At 42.6% G+C, this 22762-nt stretch overlaps 1 protein-coding gene across 1 annotated transcript; it reads left to right on the top strand.

Annotated features, from left to right (window-relative positions):
- The first annotated feature begins 1795 nt into the window (after positions 1-1795).
- Positions 1796-10205, top strand: CUNH2orf78 (chromosome unknown C2orf78 homolog). Its single transcript, XM_040458511.1, has 3 exons — positions 1796-3305; positions 6542-7303; positions 8157-10205. The coding sequence occupies exons 1-3, from the start codon at positions 3209-3211 to the stop codon at positions 10073-10075; spliced, it is 2778 nt and encodes a 925-aa protein (XP_040314445.1). The 5' UTR covers positions 1796-3208; the 3' UTR covers positions 10076-10205.
- The last annotated feature ends 12557 nt before the right edge of the window (positions 10206-22762 follow it).

Below are 22762 nucleotides of genomic sequence, written 5' to 3'. Positions count from 1 at the left end.
TCTCTCTCTCTCTCTCTCTCTCTCTCTCTCTCTCTCTCTCTCTCTCTCACACCCTCCCTCTCTCTGTCTCTCTTTCTCTCTCCCTCTCCTTCTGCCCCTCTCCTCCACCCGCTCTCTGTCTCGAAAAAAAGAAAAGAAAAGAATGCCTTAATAGATATGTAGTATACTGGAATGGAAAATATAGGAGCAAGGGATATTTGGAACACCAAACAGCTGAGTAGTTGACACTAACAAAATCTACTAGTATCTGGTAGGGCCCCAGGTACCAAACCTCAGGTGTTTGAGGGATTCTAGTCTTTAACCCCCCAGTCAAAAAGTAACAAAAGGGGAAGTAAAGGAGAGCAGTAGCAGTAGCAGATGGACTGGATATATTACACCAAGACAAGTCCTATTTATCCCAATGTCTGCAAAATGCAGGAAGAGGGTCTATAGGATAAGACCATACTCTAACCACAAATATAAGACTTTAGGTCAGGATAGGGCTTGATGCTAAGTTCCAGAGTGTTTGACTAAAGCTTTTTAGGTTATTCCTCCTCCATTTTAGAAATTAAGATGATTCTGTAGGTTAAGTCAAATGGCTGAAAATCTGGAGAGAAGATAGAGAGGCTGGGAGCCAGGAAAGGCCTAACTAAGGGTCTGCCTAAGTAGAACTGAATGTTGGAACTAGATATTTTAATATGTAAATATTTCACTGCTACCACAATTTGTGTTACTACACTTCCTCCAACCTTACAGCACTCACCCTAACCTGCAGTAGCTATAGATCCCCTTGATTTCCATAGGAACATAGAGAAAAGAGAAACTGGTCTGGCTTGCCTATTATTTCCTATATATTGTTAGCCTCACATTATATACTAATATCATAGAGGTAGGCTATTTGAGGTATGAGTCTTAGAGGAAAAAAACGCTGGAAAACATTTATAAGCTTAAGCCATATCTCTATGCTGCAACACCCCTCACAATTTCTTCTCAGATAAGCATCATCCCCCATCACTGAACAAACTCATATCTCATAATAGGAAAAGTAGGCCTATAAATGAAACATTGTCTCTGGAGGTACCACCGTGAGCTATCTTCTTGTGGGCTCTTGGCATCTTCTATCACATACCTCCTACTCTTTGGCCACAGGTACTCTTTGGCCCAGAAAAGTCCATAGGTAGGCTGATCTGGGCACTCCTAAAAGCTTACCACTGAGGAAAATGACTTGATCCATAGATTTCCTCCCCCAAACCAGCTTACTTCACATAAAAAGCGTTAGCAGCTCAGAACTAACTCACTTCATCACAGGGACAAGAGTGGTTAGTAAGAAAAGTACTAACCCGGGGAACAAAAACAGAGGTAATCCAGGCGAGTTCCAGCTGGCTGCAGACATCTTCCTTATGCTTGGGTGCACAGTATAACTCACCACAGGGCCTTTCTCATGGACCCTTTTTAAGTGTCTCCACAAAATCCAGCTGGTTGATTAGTTCATGATGCTTCAAAAGAATCATCAAGAGAAAAACATGTGATATGTCTTACAATGCTGGATACCTTAAAAATACAAGGGAAAAAATATAGAAAAAATGGAGCATTTAAAAACAACTTATATCCTGTGAACATACCAATCAATGATATAAATGAGATAATATGACACAAAACACAAAAAACACACAAAAAATATATATTTAAGATTATTCTTTTTAGTGTACAGAATTCATGGCAAATGCTGCACTATCTAGTTGCATAAATAAATATATTTATTTAATGAATATAAGATATTAAACACTAATATATGTTATATAAGTTATATTATAATCAATATATTATATATGCATTGATATTATCATTGTTATGTCAATATTATGTTAATATATAAGTACGGATTTACACTTATATGTATATAATTGCATGTTCTGTTACTATAAAATGAGGCCAAAATGTGTCAACTTGTTTCTCACAGAAACCCAAAATCTACACAAGGCTCTTTTTTCCTGTACCCTTTCACTTTGCATGTTCCCTATTCTCAATGAATGTCCTCTTCTTTCTGTAAACTATTGTACTCTTCATTTTGCCTGATCTTGCACCCAAGCATGGCAGGCAGAGAATCCTAGAGGCCCAAGATTCTACAGTGACTGTTTGCAAGGGGGGAAGAGGCTATGGTAACTGCCACACTGGATACACTTATGTGAGAATGAGAAAGGGAAAGTACCCTGAATGCCCGGAATGCCTCTCACGTATAAAACAGCTGGATGGGATTGCAGGATGCCTGTGTGGCCCAGAGATGGAGGGAGCAAATTATGGGCAAAAGAATTGCAACCAAATGCTGGAAAAGGAAAGATTTGCAATCATCTGTGTCTTCCAACTCTCTGGTATTTGCTTCTAACGGGCAGAATTCATTCTGCAAAGCATCAGGCACTGAACAAAAGACTCCTGCTGCTGGAGGTTGACAGGAAGTAACATCCATGAGTGTAAGAATGCAAGATCAAGACCCCTCCCACAAACAATGCCTATGATGAAGGAGAGGAGAAGAGAGATCTAAATTCAACCTTGCCCAGCACAGCCCAGTCCAAGGAAGGTAGGATTCAAGGAGACGAGCCTTGCACCACATTGTTCTCCACAAACTTCACTGAAGCACTGAACAAACTTCACCCTACTCTTTAACCAAGTTACAAAAAGAATTCCTTAATTCCTTCTTTTGCTCCTTAAAAGCTGCAGTAAGTTTACTAATCAGATCCACTAATATTATTTCAGAGCCCCTTTAATTGTTCAACCTAGATGTGCCTTTCCTTTCTAAGGATGTTAGTTAACTGGATATATAATTGTAAATGTAGAATACAGATGATAAAATATAATACATAGACTATGAATAGCTATTAGTTCATTATATTAATGAACACCTCTAAGAAACATTGAGATGATTTCCCTAAGATAAGAATGTGAGAGAAAGTGAGACTATCACATCTGTCTTATAGGATTAGGTACCACTTAGGTGTTGTTTTAGTTCTCCTGCCACTCCTTCCACCAATCCCGTCTTCTTGTTGGGAATCTGACCTCCCTATTGGCTACCTCGTACCTTTAAACTGCCTGCTTTGTGACATCATTCTCCCACCAAACCCCCACCACCTGGTGGAATCTTGGGGTTTCCATGGAGTCACCTGTAAATAAATTTGGATCATCGCAAGTGACCAGTGACCAGTGACCAGTGACCGGTGACCTTCGTACTGGACACATGCACTCTTTGGCTTCAGCCACTCAGACATCCTCCAGTATCGTCTCCTCATCCCTTGTATCCGGAGTTGATGTTTCCTCTTCTCTGACCATGTCTGGTAAGAAAAGAAACTTAAAAGTTTTTCATTAGATTTTATTTTTGCCCCTAAATGTAGTAGTAGATTCAAAATAGCATAGAATCATGGGAGAAAGTATTGAACTAAAACTCTGGAGACCTCACTTCAGTTTTGACTTTGGCATTTATTACCTGTGTGACTTTGGACAAGTCATTGACTCCTGAAACCTGTTTTTTCTTCATCTGTTATATGAGGATGTTAGATTGATTGTTCTCTCTGGTCCCTTTCTTTCCTAATACTGAGTCTTAAAGGGCACCCATGTAGAAAATGAAATCAGAGGCTTGTTGAAGAGTGTTTCAACAGAAAGAGAGAAAACCTAGGTTATGTAGAAAACTAGCAATATTTACCAAGACATTTCATCTGTTAACAGTTCCTCCACTAATATTTTGACTTTAGTATTTTTAATTTAGTGCTGCTCAAAAAGTCAAATTCACATGTTTTCTAACTAATGTAGGTGTAAAGGGAAAACAGGAAAAGAGGATGGAGGAGAGTGGGCTCTAGGGAGGCAAGTCTTGAAAGGTAAGGAAGTTTAGGATTGTTTCCCTCAGCACAGGCTACCAGGAACCAAGGAGGAGGGGAAAATATAAGAATGAAAAGAAAGAGCATAGAGAAGCTCTCAAGGGGAGAGGGTGGGGGAAGAGGTAGTTTAGGGTGGAATATTAAAGGAAACCAAACATTTTAAATTAAAGCAGAAAGAACATAAAATGAAATCTGCTTAGAGCAGGGCAAAACAAAGTTGATTTTAGCTAATACTTACATTAAGAGACTAGGAAGGAAAGTAAGGCCAGAATTGGGCATCACCAGGAAAAGCAACTTACAGAAAGGTCGTACACAGTTGTTGTTTGCTTGCTTTTTTGTATTGCCTCTCTGAACACAGATGGCACTGAAAAGTTTTGAATGTAAACATTTTAAGAAATATGCTTTAGAAATGATGCTTCTTAAAAAAAAAAAGAAATGATGCTTCTTATCCAAGAAATTAATAAAAGTGACTATCTAAGGGGCTGGAGGAAACCGAATATTCAGTTTTATTTCATTCTGCTTTTTTTGTTGTTGTTGTTAATTTTTTTTTCAACGTTTGTTTATTTCTGGGACAGAGAGAGACAGGGCATGAACGGGGGAGGGGCAGAGAGAGAGGGAGACACAGAATCGGAAACAGGCTCCAGGCTCTGAGCCGTCAGCCCAGAGCCTGATGCGGGGCTCGAACCCACGGACCGCGAGATCGTGACCTGGCTGAAGTCGGACGCTTAACCGACTGCGCCACCCAGGCGCCCCTCATTCTGCTTTTTTAAGCCATGTAGGTGTTTTGCCTATTAAAAACAAGACTCAGTTTATCTAAAAATTGGTATCTCCTAGACTGAATCATAAGGACTAATTCCTTTGTGTGATAAGTAGGTTCCAAGTCAAGGCTTCCTTTCATCTTCTCAGTTACTTTCTTCCCACCATGGAGCACACATCTGTTTTCATATCTCAGCAACCTAAGAAGAAAAGTCAAGCCCCACATCCCTAATTCCACATTTATCTAAAACAATTTTGTAGAGTCCTTTGGGTTTTCTTACATTAAACATTTTTGTCTGTCTGTTTGATTTCAGCGATGGTGTTTTTTTATAGGCTTTGGGGATGACATTTTCCTGAATGCTGAAGATGATTAAAATATATTTTTAGATAAATAGAAAAACCTTCATGATGCTTTTTAAATGTTCTTCCTTTTGTTATATGATTATATTGAAATATACATTTGTATTAGACTTAATATCTGTTACTTGCTGGGTAATATTTGGGAAAATGGGACTGAATGCAGTAACAATTCCTTTACACTTATTTTCCTCTCTGCTTTGTACCAGATTTCATTGTAATACTTGTCTACAAAAGCTGTGGCTACCTATTCATTCACATTTATGGCATTTGCTGCTTGTTATGCAGTTTTTACTGATCTATCCTTGTCTGTATGTCCTGGTTAGGAATTCATTCAAAATCACCTTCTGTTGTTGTGGGCTCCATTTTGTTTAGTAGTATTCAGCAAAATTGGGTAGGCAATATTCACTTCTGTAATATTGTATGTATGATAAAGAACTTGTTATATCAGTAAACTTATTATGCCTTGATGCTTGCTACATATCCCAGTTTTCATTAATATCTATATATTTCTTCTTAGTTCTGTAATGTGTGTTTTTCATGATTTTTCTGTCTTTTCGGAACATATCTTCCTTCATATAAATCATATGTAATGTATCACTTTTATTCATGTGCGAATTATTACTACTACCATTGTTATTGTTACTATTACAACCACTTTATAGATGAGTAAACTGAAGCACAGAGACAGCTTAAATAACTTGATTCTATCAAAAAGCACTTTTTGAGAAACTTAGTTTCAGGTAGTCATTTTGAGGTAGGATCAGAAACCAGGCTTAAGAAGAATGACCATTAAAAAAAAAAAAAAAGGTTTTATTTTTAAGTAATCTCTATACCCAACGTGGAGCTCAAACTCACAACCCCGAGATCAAGAGTCACATGCTCCTCTGACTGAGCCAACCAGGAGCCCCACGAATGACCCTTTGAATTTACCAGCTGGACTGAGCTGTATGCGAACTGCACAAGCAAAACAAGACCCTGAAGATTACAATGGTAATAGCTGTATCAGTTTCTAATGGGGGAGGAATCTACATTCATTGTATTTCTCCTGGTTTCTGGCAGCATAATGCTCAGAGTAGGGTCCTGGCAAGGATGTCACGATTATTAGTTTTTATAACCTGGTAATGAGACCTAACATAATGGGAGAACTTGAACAAGTCAGTCTGACCTCCCTGGCCTCAGTTTCCTCACTCGTGAAATGAGAATATAGAACAGAGGTTCTCTAAGGACCTCCGAAGACGGAAGTGCTTCACTTCTAGGAAACAGTATGTGAGTGGATGCTGGTGTAGGCTCAAGGGAAAGACAGGGCAGGGAGAAGGTTGCTTCTTGCTTATGGAATGATGTACGAAGCACACCACCTGGGTCTTCCACACATCTGTGCCCAAGTTGGGAGCACAGGCAGTTAATATAGAAGAGTACCTACCAAGCTACTTCAGCCCTTACAACCATCTTAAATGGTTTGATTTTTGGTATCTCAGCAACTATTGGTATTAGAGGCTTCTTGGTAGCAACAACTTTAAGATAATGTGTTTCCTCAAACATAGTGAGATCTCCCTGATTCTTCATAACCCTCTTGTTCCCTACAGAAAATTTCCAAAATCCATCTTTACTTGGAACTCCAAACTCTCTGCAGCTCTCTCTCCCTGTGGTGAGCAATGCAGCTTCCCTAGCAGGAAGTGTCTACAGCTTCTCCAGAGTCTCTGCTCCAGCAGTCAGTTCGGCATGGCTACTGCCATCAGCTTCTAGCACTTCTTTCCAGCCACTCATGGGTAGTGCCTACCTTTACCAACATTCCAGTACAACTATGTTGTCTGGAGTTACTGCCCAGAGCCAGATCTCCACTTCAGCTGCTTCCTATCCAGGTATTTTTGAGTGGGATAGCACAGGGAGCACTGAAAAGAAGTCATCTTCACTTGGAGACTTCACTGTGACTGTCACTGACCAGGACACGGCTGTTTCTTCCATATCTATGGCAGCCCAGTATGATAAAACTTCAGAGGCCAATAACATGGTCCCTCTGTATCCATCACTTTCTGCCAGCCTTGTTCAGAGAACACCATCTCAGATTCCAAATCAGGGACACAGCCTATCACTTCCCTACCAGGAAGGAAGCCAAGTATATTACTATAATCAAGGCATACTGGGACCTCTACTGTCTGGAGAACTTGGTCCCTACCTGCAGTCCTATGGCTCTGTGTCATACATGGGAAGTAAGCCCTCTGCCCCCCAACCAGAAATGGTCATGGTACTAAAGGAGGTTCAGCCCACAAATGTCCCACCACCAGCCTCCACCTCTGGAATCTACTACTCTGTATCTGCTCAACCCATCACAGAAACAAGTTTTCAAGGTGAGTAGAAATAGCATGAGGGAAAGAATTAAGGTCGGCATCCAAAACCAGGGTCAAATCTTCAGCCAAGTAGTAGTGAATCCACAGAGAAGCAGAATTTAAGTCCTGAGACTTCAATAACCACTACCCTCACTCAGTGCTCTCCATTTTCAGACTCTGTATAAGAGCACTAAATAGGGGTGGGAAGGTGGGACACTGAAATGGCCATCTATGCTACAGGTACAAGGACCCCAAGTGCATACACAAGGGCTACCACACTTTTCACTGCCCTAGCTGATCAGTCTCCTGTACTACCACACTGTAATGAACTCCCTTCCCTGATCTATTGCTTTAGTCTCTTTGGAAAGCATTTCGGAACTCTTATTGTGATCGTGCCAGTTTAACTTTCCCTCACTTCGTTAATTTACACCAGGATTTAAGACCTTGTGTTCCGAGATGCTGTCCAAAGCAAGCAGGCAAAGAATCTATCCTTATATATTTTATCAGAAAGAGCTCCATTCCCTCTCCTAGTCCATGGTGTGAAGTGTTCTTATTCTCTAAGGAAAGTGGGAGAATTGCAAGGATTCTATAGGCTTTGTAGAAACATTTAATAATTTAAAAACCACTTTAGCCTCTTATTTTACTTAAACTTTGTATAAAATACAAAGAAAAGCAAGAATCAATGACATCAAATGATCACTGGTAAGAACTAGAAGTCATCTCCTATCTCCTAGCACAGGGTTCTGTCCATGATCCTTAAGAAGAGCTGGTAGAACCACCTTGCCTATTGCTGGAAGGGGCATGATTTCTGTCTTGGTGTCTGGGGGAGCATCTCGCTTACCAGGGAATGACTTCTTCCTTGATTTCTTTGTAGTGATGGAGACTTCCCTGGGGATGGAGACTTCCCTGGGATTGCAATCTCCAAGTCAGACATTTTGTCTGCCACAAACTCCAGAATTCCCCAAGTCCTGCAGTAGCAGAAATATCCAGGTACTTGAAAGCAACCCACCTTCTGAGCTTGGAGACATCTCAGTGATAGCTCCTGTACAGAGTTCCAGTAATCTGCTGGCACTGCCTCCAGCTCCAAGCCAGGAACAAACTGAGAATAAGAATTTGAGTGATACTAAAACCAAGCTTTCAAAGCCTCTGGATGCCTACCAGATCCCGCTAGAAAATCAAGAGCCTCCACTACTTCCTTTAGAAATTCCTGATATTCACCAGCTCCTGGCCTGCATTGATCCCCTTGGCCAAGAGGAGCAGTCTGATTCTGAAAACACTGATCTGGGAAAAAATGGCATGAGTCTTGAGGACCAAGGGACCCTTGAAAATGGGATTGTATCTAGTGGTGGTTTCGCAGACATCACTACTCTAGTGGAGGATATTCATCTTCCCCAGCTCTTTAATTCCTTGAACGACCTTGATCAATCCAAAGGTCCCAAGGTGATCAATGCCAAAGATACCAGAGTCATCAAGTTGAATGAAGTGCAAGAAAAGTCAAGTGTCATAAAGTTGTCCTCTGATCAAGCCAGGAAGAATAAACACAAAGCTGCTGAGACTATCAATGGTGTTCCCAAGACCAAAATCCAGCCAAAGGACCCAGGATGCCTGTTAGGGGAAGAAGTGGTTATTTGCAATGCTGGAGATAGTGACAGGGCTCATGTGAGTGCAGCCAAGCATTCCAACAGCAAATCTCAGAAAGCTGCATCCAGCAGGATCAGCAAAACTAAGAGCCATGGGCAGGAAAAGACCAAAAGGAGCAGAGAAAACAACCCCAAGAAAGCTGAAGAGAGTAAGCAGTCAGGGAACACAGTCAAGGCAGAAGAGAAGCCAACCATTCCCAAGATGAAGCGGAGGAGAAATCAACCTGAGCTTAGCCAAGAGACCTTTAAAAAGCCTCGAAGCTGCCTAGGCATGCACATGTTGGAGTCTGTACAGATTTTTCACGCGCTGGGGAAAAAGAGTGATAAGAAAATCAGACTCTCTTCCTCCTGGGCCCTGGGAAACTCCAGCAACCCTAAAGTTGCCCAGCCATCCCCAGTTATCAAACGATGGCTGGACACCCCACGTGAGGGTAAAGGTCCTGAAAAAAATAAAGTCAAAGTCCAGAAACAAGACAGTGGTGCTGACACAGAGTGTCCATCTCCATCCCAGTATGAGCTGCCACCTCCTGGGAAGGTCAAGTTGGTGCCTTTGCCTTTTCCAACCTTGGAGAAGCCTCAAGCTCGACCTGTTCTTCGGAGGCCACACTCTCAGGCCTCACGTCGGTCTGCTGTGGCTTACCCTGCCCGGCCAGGGTCCACTAGCTCAGCTCAACCTATTGCAGTCAATTCATCCCGGCCAACCCCTGTCTCCTTGACAGGTCCTGCCAGACCAGCTCGGCCAATTTCAACCAATCCAACCCGACCAGGTTTGACCAACCCTACCCGGCCTAGTGTCCCTCACTCTGCTGCATCCAGACCTGCACCCTACAAAACGTCATCCTGCACCTCTCTCCAGCAGGAACCCATTCCTACTGCTGTGACCAAACTCCAGTCCCCACCCAAACCTCACAATCAATTTCTACTCCAAGACTTCTGCTTTCAACCTATTCCATGGAGAAAACCCAATGTTCCTGAGCCAGTAATGTCGAAGCCCATCACAAAAGAACAGAGGCCAGAGCGAGAGGCCATGAAGCGGCAGGCTCAACAAGAGCGTGAGAATGCAGCCAAATACACCTCTTTGGGGAAAGTGCAGTTTTTCATTGAGAGGGAAAAAGATATGGAAATTGCTCGATACTATGGCTATGCAATATAAGAGCTGCTACGTTTGTTGGTACCACTCTGGGTACCAGCCATTTATCCATATATAGATAGATAGATATAAATTTCTCTATTTACTCAGATGTATTTTAAAACTTAATAAAACATAATAAACATAATTAATAGATGAGAAATAAAGAAGACTTTTTAGTTCTGAGATACTGTTAACTGGGGGTGTTCTTTGGCGGGGGTCGGGATAAAAGTCTGCATGAGAAAGAACCAAAAGTTGGATGGGAGAATAAGGGAAAGGGGATAAGAAGAAAGAGGAAGGAACTTGGTCCAGGCCACGAAGGCTGAAAGGGGAGAGATTTTCTAGGTTTATAAAAAGCAGGAGTGGGGGAAATGGCAGAAGCAGGGTCTGAGGTTAGGGTTAAAAGAATAAATAGAATTGGAGATGACAGGAGATGAGTCAGTCTAGGTTGACCAGAATAAATGTAAAGCCTTTCGTGGAGGCTGGCCTTACATCTCATGTCCACCCTATAGTATTTTAGAAGACAAGAGATTCAAGACATACCTCCAAAATGTTTGGGTTGTCCAATCCATCTATGACTATAGCTGGGTAAGGTAAGTACAAATCATCCATCTACTGGATGGATGGCAAGGGCTCACATTTATCCTGGGGGCAGCTGATCACTGGAGCCTAGCCAAGCCAACTGCTGTAGCAGGCGGCCCGCCGAGAAGCAGGAGGCACGCCGAGACCAGGGCCTGGATACAAATCACTGTTTATTAAACACCTACGCACCAGGCCGGTGAACGCACTACTCCAGTTAACCAACACAACGACATGCAACGCTAGTACCACTGTGCCACTTTACTAGTGAGATTCAGCAATGGGCTTAGGTCACACTGCAGGCAGAGGAACGAGGCTTCAATTGGAGGCTTATATATGCCTCCAAAGCCTTCAGTATTAGCAAGCGCCAGCAGATGGCCAACCTGGCTTTCAGATCAGAACATCCGGAAGTCACATGGTGGTCGAGATCAAACTTCCGGAGGGACTTAAACGTTAACCAGCGGGGCCTGCCAGGTCGTCCTCCATCGACGCCGATGTGCGTGCCCCTTTCTCTAAAACTGACCAACCGAAGCGCAGGAGGAAAATCAGCTGGAGGGGTCCATTCCCACAAGGTAAGAGCGGTGGGCACATGTGGGAACTCAGTAGCGCTCCAACGGCTGTAGCACGCAGGTGCCAAAGGTCTAGAGGTACTCCTTAGGACTTGGTGGGACAGCTAGACAGAATTGGGGGGTAGAGAGAGTGAGGGCGTGGAGGGGGTGGGGCAGGAAAGGGAATGGAGTGGGGGGAGGGGAGGGATGGGGACAACGGAAAATCACCATGGAAAAATTGGCAATTTGCTTTTTTTTTTTTTTTTTTTTTGGTAATTTGCTTTTTAAAAATTATCTTGTATTGAGATATAATTAACATACCATACAATTCACCCTTTGAAACTATAAATTCAGTGTCATTAGAACATTTACAAGCATGTACAACCATCACCATTATCTAACCCATAACATTTTCATCACCCCAAAAAGAACCCCCCTGGACCATTAGCAGTCACTTCTCATTCTCTCCCCAACTCCACTGGCAACTGGCAACCACTAATCTTTCTGTCTCTCTGAATTTGCCTTCTCTGGACATTTCATAGGTGTGAAATAGTACAATATGTGCCCTTTGCGTCTGACTTCTGTAATTAGCATTATGTTTTCAAAGTTCATCCATGTCCTAGTGTGTCCACTTCATTGATTTTATGACTATAATATTCTATTGCATGACTCTGCAACATTTGTGTATCCACTCATCAGTTGGTGGAGATTTGGGTTGTTTCTGCTAGTATTTTACATTTATTGAGTTTCTTCACTCCACAGATAATGACATAGGCTTGGAGAGTGTCAAAAGTTTGTCCAAGATTAAGAGCTAGCAATTGGGGGTGTTGGGGTTTGAACTCAGGCAGTCAGAATTCAGAGGTAATAAAGTCACATGACAGAACAAGGTACAAAAGGTATTCAATGGAAATACCCAGTTGCCCATTTCCCTGCCCCCTTAGAGACATCTACTTTTGCCACACTGTATGTGAATCCTTCTAGAGAAACCATTTGTCTCAACATGAATGTATCACAATGTATTGACTAATTTGCCCCACTGATTTAGAATGTCACTTTTAGAGCATACTAACTTCTTGTATGTATTTGTATTACTCTCTTCAGAGTTGTCCTGACTTTTTTGCCTACCTTTTATATTTGTCATTTCTCTGGAATTCTTTTTATCTTCTTTTTCATTAAAAGTTTCCCACTTTTCTTATTTGTTTCTCTTAAGGCATTATCCATTATGTTCATTTACTCTTGTATTATTTTTAACTTAAGTCTTTATTTCTGATTTTTTTCTTTTATTTTTAATTCTGTCCTGAGCTCTATTATCCCTCCTAATTCTGATTTATGTTGGTCTTTCATCTTTTTTTTTTATTATGGTAAAATGTACACAACACAAAATTTACCATTTTTTAGTACACAATTTAGCTATTTTTAAGTACACAATTCAGTGGCATTAAGCACATCCATGATGAGGTGAAACCATCACCACCAACCAGATTTAAAATAATTATGTCAAAAAATTGAACAGGACTCCAGAAAGATGGAAGCAGCAGCATAGTTTTTGGATGTCCCCAGCCGTCTCATGGAAATATATCAAACAAAAACCAAATACCATTTCCAGAGCTTTTTCATCACCCCAGACAGAAACTCTGGAGCTATTAGATAATAACTTCCCTCTCCTTCCCTCCCTCACTCCACATTCTTTCATCTTTTATGTTGTTCCTTCTAATATCTTTTAGCTTGTTGTGAAATTTTTTCAATGTTTATTTTTGAGACAGAGAAAGACAGCGTGAGTGGGGAAGGAGTAGAGAGAAACAGAGAGGGAGACATAATGTGAAGCAGGCTCCAGTCTCTGAGCTGTCAGCACAGAGCCCGGCGTGGGGCTCGAATCCGTGAACTGCAAGATCATGACCTGAACTGAAGTCAGACACTTAACTGACTGAGCCACCCAGGCACCCCATCTTTTAGCTTGTTTTGAAATAGCATGTTCCAATTTTGATCTGTTTTGTGGTCCTGTCTTTTTGGATTTGCTTTCATTTTCTGAAGGGATGCTATTCTGCTCATTTTCTTATGCTACCTTTAGAGGCCGCTTTTAGACAACAGGCTTGAGTGATGGAATGTAGAAAGGACCCACAGTGACCACCTGGAGAAATAGAGACAAAAGGGCCCACAGTGACCTCCAACCCCTGGGCCGAATACAGACTGGCCCATCAGGTGACCCACATCAAAATATCCATAGACCCTAACCAACATGTGGGCTACTTACAACCAAGCACAGTTAGCAAAAAGGAAAAGTTCCGTATGTCTCCATACCTCCTCACCTTCCCCTTTTAAATACAGCCCCCACACACTGTCTCCTTGCAGACAGTCTCTCCTTTGCTGTCCTGCCCACTGCTCCCTTGTGATGTGTTCAATACACTTCTATCGCCTTTGTTCTGCCTCAGGTGAATCCTTTCACCTCCAGTGCCACCGGCTTCCACCTGGTTGTTGCCCCACATGTGGAGACCCCCCCCCCATTCTATTGTGTAGGACTTGATCTCAATCTCATTTCTGTTATCCACTTTTTAAGTGAAATCAGTATTAATGCACTTTGAAAAGGAGTTGTGGTTGAGGATCACTTTCCTAACTTCACAGAATTTGTTTTTTGTTTTTTGTTTTCTCCAAACGTAGCGTTCAAAAATGGATGGCTTCTTTCTGAGGTTTCCTGGCTCTGTTCCCTTCTCCAGACTTTTATAAAGACATTTCTCTTTGTGTCTGTTGTTGCTGTGAGAAGTTTCTCCTCCGGGTGGGTCACATCTGGAAGGGAGCTCAGGCTGCTCCGTTTCAAGACAGAGGTGGGGCGGGGCAAGAGCACCCCCAGTCCTTTAGACCCCCTCTGGGGCTCCTTGTACTTCCTCACTTTGTGGGTGGACAGGACTGCACCACCAGGTCTCAGCTGCTGTTCTCAAATTGCGAGTGAGTACCTGCTGGCGTTGAAATCTTCCTTTCCTCAAGGCCATCAGATGCTTCCTCCAGTCTGCGACTGCCTCTGGTGCAGACACCAGAAGCGGGCAAGTCTGTGCCTCTTGCTGGTACTCTTCCCCACTGTTGTGTGTGGGTCTCAGCCTGTCAGTAACCAATGTGGTTGAACCAGTCCTCTGGTTCTTACTATGATTTCAAGATGTCCTTTAGCAGCAACCACCAGGAATGTTTGAAAAAATAGAGGTTTATTCCTTTCACAGAACACCTGGGGCCACACAGTGAGGTCTCAGGTAGAGACAGAGCACTGGGACCAGGGGTTCAAATCAGGACCAGGATCAAGGGTGGGGGCCTGGGGTTTCAAGGGCTCAGTCCTTAGTGGTGAATTTAAAATAGGAGTGGACGGGCATGAAGCCTACTTAAAAAATGGGGTGCCTGGGTGGTTCAGTCAGTCAAGCGTCTGACTCTTGATCTCAGCTCAGGTTTTGATCTTAGGGCCATGAGTTCAAGCCCTGGGTTGGACTCCATACTAAGTGTGAAGCCTCCTTAAACAAAACAGAAAACATGGGAGTGGGGATTTAAAACACAGGGAGAAAGAAAAGACAAGTGGCCTCAAAGGTCAGTTATTGAAATTGACCGAGATTTCTACATCAAAGAAGCCTCAGTTGGGGGAAAGTGGCCTGGCTATTTATCCCATGTGTGGCTAGCACTGTGTTTACTGGGGTAGCTGTCTTTGAAGTGGATGCCTCTTTGAAATGAACTGGCAATCAAAGCTTAAGTCAGGCATTACAAAAAAGGAAAAAAGCAACTGTTAGGGCTTATGTTACACCCACCCTCTTGTTTTGGGGAGTTTCTAATTTCACGGTAAATGCTACCAGTGGGCCTTTGGTTTTGATCTATTTCCATGAAAGCCTTTGGGGAGATTCAAAAACTACGCTGCTGCCTCGTCTTTCTGAAATTCCACTCCATCATTTGGCATAACTTTTTAATTTGGGGGTTCTGTAATTTTCAGCTCCTCAAAGGAGAGCCCAATTTGCCCTATCCTCTTTAGGATTCTGGCTCGGACAAGGCTTTCTAAGTCTCCTCTAACATGGAACCTCATGTCTGTATTTGCTCAGTCCATGTTTGGAATTAGAAGTCAAAACATGGGTGGAGGGACATTTGACCACCATGAGAGTAGAGTAAGCAGGTGGAGGGTCTGGCGGCAGGCCCTAGTTGGGAATGCACGTATTTTCCTTCCCTTTTTTCTTTCTTTTTGTATTACTTCTCTAAACATGTACAAAATGGAACCACCAGTCTGCACTCGTCCCCAGCAAAAATTCTGGTCCATGCACTGCTTTCTTCACCATTTTTGTTTCCAGAAAAAGTATAAAGAGACTTTGCGGTCTCTCTTTCCCTTCCAACTGCACATCCAGAACTTCAGCACACTCCATCTGTCTTACCTTCAAATTGTATCTAGAACTTGTCTACTTCCAACCGCTTTTCTCCATTGCCACTCAAGTCCAAGCCCCCATCATTCCCTGTCTGGATTATTGGCAGAGCCTCCTAATTCAGAGGTTCTCACACTTTATATATTCACAGAGCCCTTGGTGTCTCACCTATAGGCTCAAAGAAATACTTAACAGTCCCATTTATTAAGTAGTTAGGTGCCAAAAAGGTAGTAAGGATTTATGCCTGTAGTAGGCTAGATAATGGCCACCCAAGCTGATCAGGTCATAATCCCTGAAACCTGTTAATATCACCACCTTATTTAGAAAAAAAAGATCTTTGTGTATGTGAGTAATTAAGGATCTTGAAGGACGCCTGGGCTTAGCGGTTCCTGAGTTCAAGCCCCACATCGGGCTCTCTGCTGTCGGTGCAGAGCCCACTTCAGATCTTCTGTCTCCCTCTCTTTGCCTCTCCTCTGCCTCGCACATGCTCTCTCTCTTGCTCTCTCAAAAAGAAACATTTTTTAAAAAGGATCTTGACATGGAGAGGTTATCCCAACTTAGCAAGGTGAATCATAAATGCAATCGCATATGTGCATTTATATATGTATGATGTCTATGCCCAATGTGGGGCTCAAATTCACGACTCTTGAGTTTAAGAGACACATACTCCACCGACTGAGTCAGCCAGGTGTCCTTCACGTGTGTCCTGAGAAGATTGAGGCAGAAGGATATTTGATACAGATAGCAGAGGAGAAAGCAAGGTGACCGTGGATGCAAAGATTGGAGTGTGACAGCCAACAGCCACAAGAAGCTGCAAGAGGCAAGGAATGAAATCTTCCCCAAGAGCTTCTGGAAGGAGTGTAGCCCTGCTTACACCTTAATTTTGTCCCAGTGACACTCGTTTCAGACTTCCGACCTCCAAAACTGTGAAAAAATTAATTTCTGCTTTATGAGGCACCGGATTGTGGCGATTCATTAGAGCAGCCACAGGAAAAATGCTCCAGTAACACAGCACATTGTACAATAAGATGATGCTCCAACAACCGACTAGACGTCTGAAAAATAATAGCTGTAGGAGAAAAGAAAGATATTCTAATTTCACTCTTAAATAAGCACATTTACTTGCTGATGGAGGGTGCGTCACTGTTGGGCACTGCACAACATCTCAAACCTCGGAGTTAAGTCGAACACTGCCAGCCTCATCTCCCGCTCCACATTGATTTTCGAAGAGTACTGGCTTTTTATTACAGGTACTGCTGAAAACCCAGCTGCAGAAAGATATGACAGCACTGAAAGGAAAATAGCATGACCTAATGTTGAAACTGTGAACCACGCACTAGCTGGAAGCTCACATGGTGTCTGACAGATGTCAAGTATTGCTGTGAACCCTTCAAAAATTTAGAAAATCCCGCTACACCCTGATGAATTTGCTGTGGCATCCTGGGGGCATCCCAGCATACCTTATGAACACAGTCCGTACTGGCTTCTCAGCTACCACCCTTGCCTCTCTAAAATTTGTCAACACAGTCACCTAAATGATCCTTTCAAAACATAAGTCAGATCTTGTCTTCCTTCTGTGACAGCCCTCTCATGGCTTCCCATTTTTCTCAGAGTCAGACCCAATGTCCCCACAATGGCCTATAAGATCCAACCTACATCAGGGGTCAGCAAACATTTTCTATAAAGAGCCAGACAGTAATGTTTGTCTTTGTGGGCCAGATTGTCTCAGCCTCAGTTACTCAACTTTGCGGTTGTAGCAGGAGAGCAGCCACAGAAAATATGTGAGCAAATGGGCATGGCTGTGTCCCAATAAAACTTCATTTACAAAGACGAGTCACAACATAGTTTTCTGACTCCTACAGGACCTACTGCTGTGGCACCTTTTGCTCATCTCCACTCCAGTCACTCCGAGGCCTCACTGTTCCTTATGTACACCAGCAAGCTCCTGGCCCAGGGCCTTTGCACTTGCTCTTTCTTGCCTGGAATGCTTTTCTTAACCTCCAAGTCTTCACTCAAAATTTTTCAATGAGGGTTTTCCTGACTACACCATTTGAATTGCAACTGCCTCCCTGTGCTTCTCTTTTCCTTCCATCTGTTCCATTTTCTCCTATAGCGCGTAGAATCTTCTAACATACAATGTAATTTACTTGTTTGTCATGATCATTGTTTATAATCCATCACTCCCTCACCTATCACTAACATGTAAGATCTTTGAGGGCATTGATTTCTGTTTTTTGTCTGCTTTATTCACTGATATATGTCCAAGGCCTTGAGCAATGTTTGGCACATAGTGAGTACACAATAGATATTAGTTGATTGACTGAATGGATACTTTTCAGAGTACAAACATAGGGGCATGCGATTTTTAATCTCCCATTCAAAGTTGTAGTGCCGGTTATATGGCAGTATTTTTGCAAAGAAATGTATAAACCAAATACAAAATGATAAAATCCCTCAACCTAAAGTGTCCAATTCAAATAGCCCTATAATTTGTTATGTGATTTAGCCTTAGTTGAAATTTATAATCTTCAGATTGTCAATCTTAACCTAAAACAAAAGGCTTTGGGTTATTAGGAACCAAATTATATAACTCACAGCTAACTAACAAATACCAAAGGAATAAAATATGTCTAAAATTGATCCCTTATGTATAGATTTAAGCATTAATTATAACAATACACACACATTAAAAACCTTTTCAAGCATGCATAAAACTCATTGTCCCAACTAGACATTTTTCTTGGCAATGAAGATACCAGTCTTCAAACAAACTATAGGTGGAGCTCCAATCCTGATTCAGCTTGATGTTACCAATTTTACCACAGCTGTCTTCTCAACAACACTTCATCAGGTGATTCCAACTTCAGCTCAAAAGGAACACAATTCACATGCATGTGCAACGTTGCATATGTTGTAATATATAAGCGTTAAAGATCCCACTACACTTTCTGCATTCCACCCCCCTTCTTTGGGAACACTTCTTTCTACATTCTACATCTTTTTTTAAAAAAAGTATTTACTTTTAAAATTCTGTTTGCCATTAAAAAAAATTTTTTTTCAACGTTTATTTATTTTTGGGACAGAGACAGAGCATGAACAGGGGAGGGGCAGAGAGAGAGAGGGAGACACAGAATCGGAAACAGGCTCCAGGCTCTGAGCCATCAGCCCAGAGCCTGACGCGGGGCTCGAACTCACGGACCGCAAGATCGTGACCTGGCTGAAGTCGGACGCTTAACCCACTGCGCCACCCAGGCGCCCCTCTGTTTGCCATTTTATATCCCCAATGGGTTCACAGCAAAAATTTTAGCTGTGAACAATTTGTCTTTGGTACACATTCCATTTCTGCTTTCAAAGCACCCCCATTCCCTAGCAATGCTCAAGATAGGCTGCTTCAGTGTTTCAGTGCATGGAGTTCACCTAGAATCCCCTCGAGAAACTTAATCTTTTAAAGATTTTTTTTTTCTCTTCTGATGGCTTTGGGCCCTCATCCATGAGGGCCTTAAAACAACAGAAACTGAGTTTTTCTTGTTATTATTGTAGACTCGTTGCCTGACATAAGATTCGTGAACATGATACATGCTCAATAAATATTTGCTCAATTAATGAAGGTGTCTAGCCTTGGAGGTTTTCTGTTCCTAGTTCTTCTTTGATGTTTATTTTTGAGAGAGAGGGATAGACAGAACATGAGCAGGGAAGGGGCAGAGAGAGAGGGAGACACAGAATCTGAAGCAGGCGTCAGGCTCTGAGCTGTCAGCATAGAGCCTGATGCAGGGCTTGAAGCCACGAACTGCGAGATCGTGACCCGAGCTGAAGTCAGACGCTCAACCGACTGAGCCACCCAGGCTCCCCTCTGCTCCTAGTCCTAACTGCCTTTTAGAGAAGACTTGGTCCCAAGAGCATAATGGCCATTGTTTTTCATTGTTAATTTCATTATACTTGGCCACCCATCCTTGTAATTAATTTTGGGGACAGTGAGACAACATTTATTTTAACAATATTTGAACATTCAGCAATCTTTCTTGAGTGTCTTCTGGGTCCCCAAACTATTCTAGGTACTGGGATTACATGTGCGAACAAGTAAAAAAAAAAAAAAAGCTCCTATCTTTCTGGAGATTATATTTTAGGGGGGAATTAAAGACAATAATCAATCCAGATCATAAAGACCAAAGCAGACAGTGGTAAGGACTACAAAAAGAATTAAAACAAGAGTGAGTGGTAGAGGGTGATTGGGTGGCTACTTAGAGTGTGTGGTCAGAGAACATGACATGTAAACTGATAAGTGAATGGTAAGATGGAGTCAGCCAAGTGAAAATCAGGGTAAGAGCAGTCCAGGAAGAGGAGACAGGTGTGCAATGGAACGGCAGATGTTCAGACAGTGTGGTGGAGAGCAGTAAGCAAGAGGGAGAGTAGAAGATGAAGTCTGAGAGACAGCAGGGACTAAGTCACTCTATAAACCAGGGTGAGGAGTTTGGATTTTTTTTTTAAAGTAGGTGCCACCCAGCATGCACCCCAATGTGGGACTCGAACTCACCACCTTGAGATCAAGATCTGACCTGAGATCAAGAGTCAGATGCTTAACTGACTGAGCCACCCGAGTTTGGATTTTTAATTCCAAGTGCCATGGGAAGTAATTGGAGGGTTTTTAACCCAGGAGCAATAGAACCTGATTTTTGTTATAAAAGCGTATTAGCTGCTGCTGTAAGATTGCACTGAAGTAGGTAAGAATGGATGGCATTCCTGTATTAGTGAGATTGCCCCTCTAGGTATGTGACTCACCACAGGGGTAACAAGGAGGCAAGTGATACGTGCCTAGAGTCTTCCTTTTTATCTTTCCCAGAAAGCCCATCTGGACATTTTCTCTCTACCCTGAAGCTATATATTGAGGTAAGAATTTTGCCTTTTAGGAGACTTTTGCTGCTACCCAGGAATGAGCAGTTAGGAATAACAAACAGGAAGGCAGGAGTCTGTGACACCGAACTTTGCACGAGGTCATATGGAGAATGTTATATTCAGGGAAAATGTACTGACTAGGTACATCTGGGCACCAGAAAGAAAGACCACCTCACTTCCTAGTTTGGCCTTGGCCCTCCACGTGAGCTGCCGAAGCCTAATTGCTGACAGAATAGCTTGATGCTTAGCCTCCAATCTTTGGGGCAGGAGTCCTCCTCAGTTTTGCCAAGAACCAACGGAATTCTTGTAGCATTAATTTCCTGGATGCACATACAAAATCGTCCAGTTTGTAGCTTTTCCCGTTAATCAGGAATGTTGTGAAGAATGTCAGATGTTCACCTTGGCCAGGGTTTACTTGCTGTTTCTGATACCTCTAAAGCCAAGAGTGCTGACCAGTTGCCCCAGAGGCCAAAAATTGGTCAATATTTACAGATTCCCTTCCTGAATGAACCAGATCCTGCTTACTACATCCTCTCAGCCATTATCTTAAGAATTGCCATCACCTGGGTATATCTCCTTTCTAATATCAAGGACAACCTGTGTGTGGTGGTTGCTGTGTTTGTGATTATGCGCACCCCTCTCTTACGTGCTTCCCATTCATGGCTTCTTAAAGGCTTCTCATCATAGTCTTAACATATAGCATGTTTGTAAACTCTGTTGACTTGTTACATTAAACATTACAAAGAAAAACCACCACTTGGAAACGGTGCTTAATGGCAGCAGCTGCCCCTGTTCCCCACCCCACCAGCTCTGCTTCTGCCTGTACTTGCACCATAACAATATCCACGTACTGGATTTGTTCACTGCTGTATCCCTAACAACCAGAACAGAAGCTGACACATAGTAGATACTCAACAAATATTTACTGAGTGAGAGATTGAATGTGTTGGATTTTGTCCTGTGTTCGCTCCTGCCAAGAGTCCAACTGCACTGTATGCCTTCGCTATGACCAGCACCCTCAGTGCCTCAATTTCTTTAGGCTCTACCCACTATGTTTACATTCTGAAAGGAAAGAGTCAGTAGAGAAAGAGTTTTGAAGACAGAACAGAGTGCCCTTTACAACTGTCTTCCCAGAGTTATCTTCAGAGGATCCAGGAAAATTGATAGTGGAGCCTTGCACTGACATGCCTATTTAATGTTTATTGTTTTTGAAAGAGAGAGAGAGACAGAGAGACAGAGCAAGCAGGGAAGGGGCAGAGAGAGAGGGAGACACAGAATCAGAAGCAGGCTCCAGGCTCTGTGCTGACAGCACAGATGCGGGGCTTGAACTCACAGACCATGAGATCATGACCTCAGCTGTAGTCAGCCGCCCAAGTGACTGAGCCACCCAGGTGCCCCTGACATGCCTATTTATGCTTTAAAGGAGAAAGAATCTGGCAAGTGCTTTCATCCCTAAGTCTGGAAACCCAATGACCACATAGAATCACTTTGGGAAAATCCCAGACACAGATACACAACAGAGGGCCAGAGAAATTAGAGATTTGGACACTGACCTGGTAGAAGGGCTAACACCCGTGCAGGGGCTCTAAGCTAGACTTTGAAGGATAGGTCAGGCCATCACATTAACAAACTTACAGGCAGGGTCCCCAAATTTGGTGAGTAACGTATCCTCAGAGAGCACAAAGTTTCAGAGCGGTGATATAAAAAGTCTCCTGAGAGAAAATGAATAGCAGGCTTGAAGAACCTCTTGGGAAAGAGACTGTGCATATATTCATACATACACACATCTGTATACAGAATATGCCACTGTTTGGTGTAAATAACTATTTGGTGTAAATAACTGCCTGTCCTGGCTGTAGGGGCAGGAACTGTGTCATACAGATCTTTGTGGCTCCATTGCTTTGCACAGTGACCCTTGTAAATTAAACACTTGATTTCAATAAATTGTGTTCTAACATTAAAAAGTTGATCTTGGGGTGACTGGGTGGCTCAGTTGGTTAAGCAACCGTCTTCCCTTCCAGTCATGGTCTCACCGTTCGTGGGTTCGAGCCCTGTGAGGGGCTGTGTACTGACAGCTCAGAGCCTGGAGCCTGCTTTGGAGTCTGTGTCTCTCTGCCCCCCCCACCCCCAAAATGAATAAATAAACGAAAAAAAAAAAAAAAGTTGATCTTAAGGTTTTTTTCTAGGCAATAGAAGTCTGATACCTCACACTATCAATTTTGTGTAGGTAGTGACAAAAGCAAGCTGAAGTTTTAAGGAGTTTTTCTTTCATGGATTTAGAAACCCTGGTCAGTTTAGCCAGGTACTTGAATCAGTAATTC

Source organism: Herpailurus yagouaroundi, unplaced genomic scaffold (genome assembly GCF_014898765.1).
Source record: "Herpailurus yagouaroundi ecotype Mexico unplaced genomic scaffold, PumYag 221, whole genome shotgun sequence".
Classification (NCBI taxonomy): Eukaryota; Metazoa; Chordata; class Mammalia; order Carnivora; family Felidae; genus Herpailurus; species Herpailurus yagouaroundi.
The sequence above is the reverse complement of the archived record's forward strand: the minus strand, read 5'-3'. Positions and strand labels throughout refer to the sequence as shown.

What these genes read in the sequence shown, in the direction of transcription:
- CUNH2orf78 (XM_040458511.1), top strand. Translation starts at nt 3,209, where the DNA reads ATGCACTCTTTGGCTTCAGCCACTCAGACATCCTCCAGTATCGTCTCC. An exon ending in CTCTTCTCTGACCATGTCTG is followed by an intron (nt 3,306 to 6,541) that starts GTAAGAAAAGAA and finishes TGTTCCCTACAG; the next exon opens with AAAATTTCCAAAATCCATCT. An exon ending in CACAGAAACAAGTTTTCAAG is followed by an intron (nt 7,304 to 8,156) that starts GTGAGTAGAAAT and finishes ATTTCTTTGTAG; the next exon opens with TGATGGAGACTTCCCTGGGG.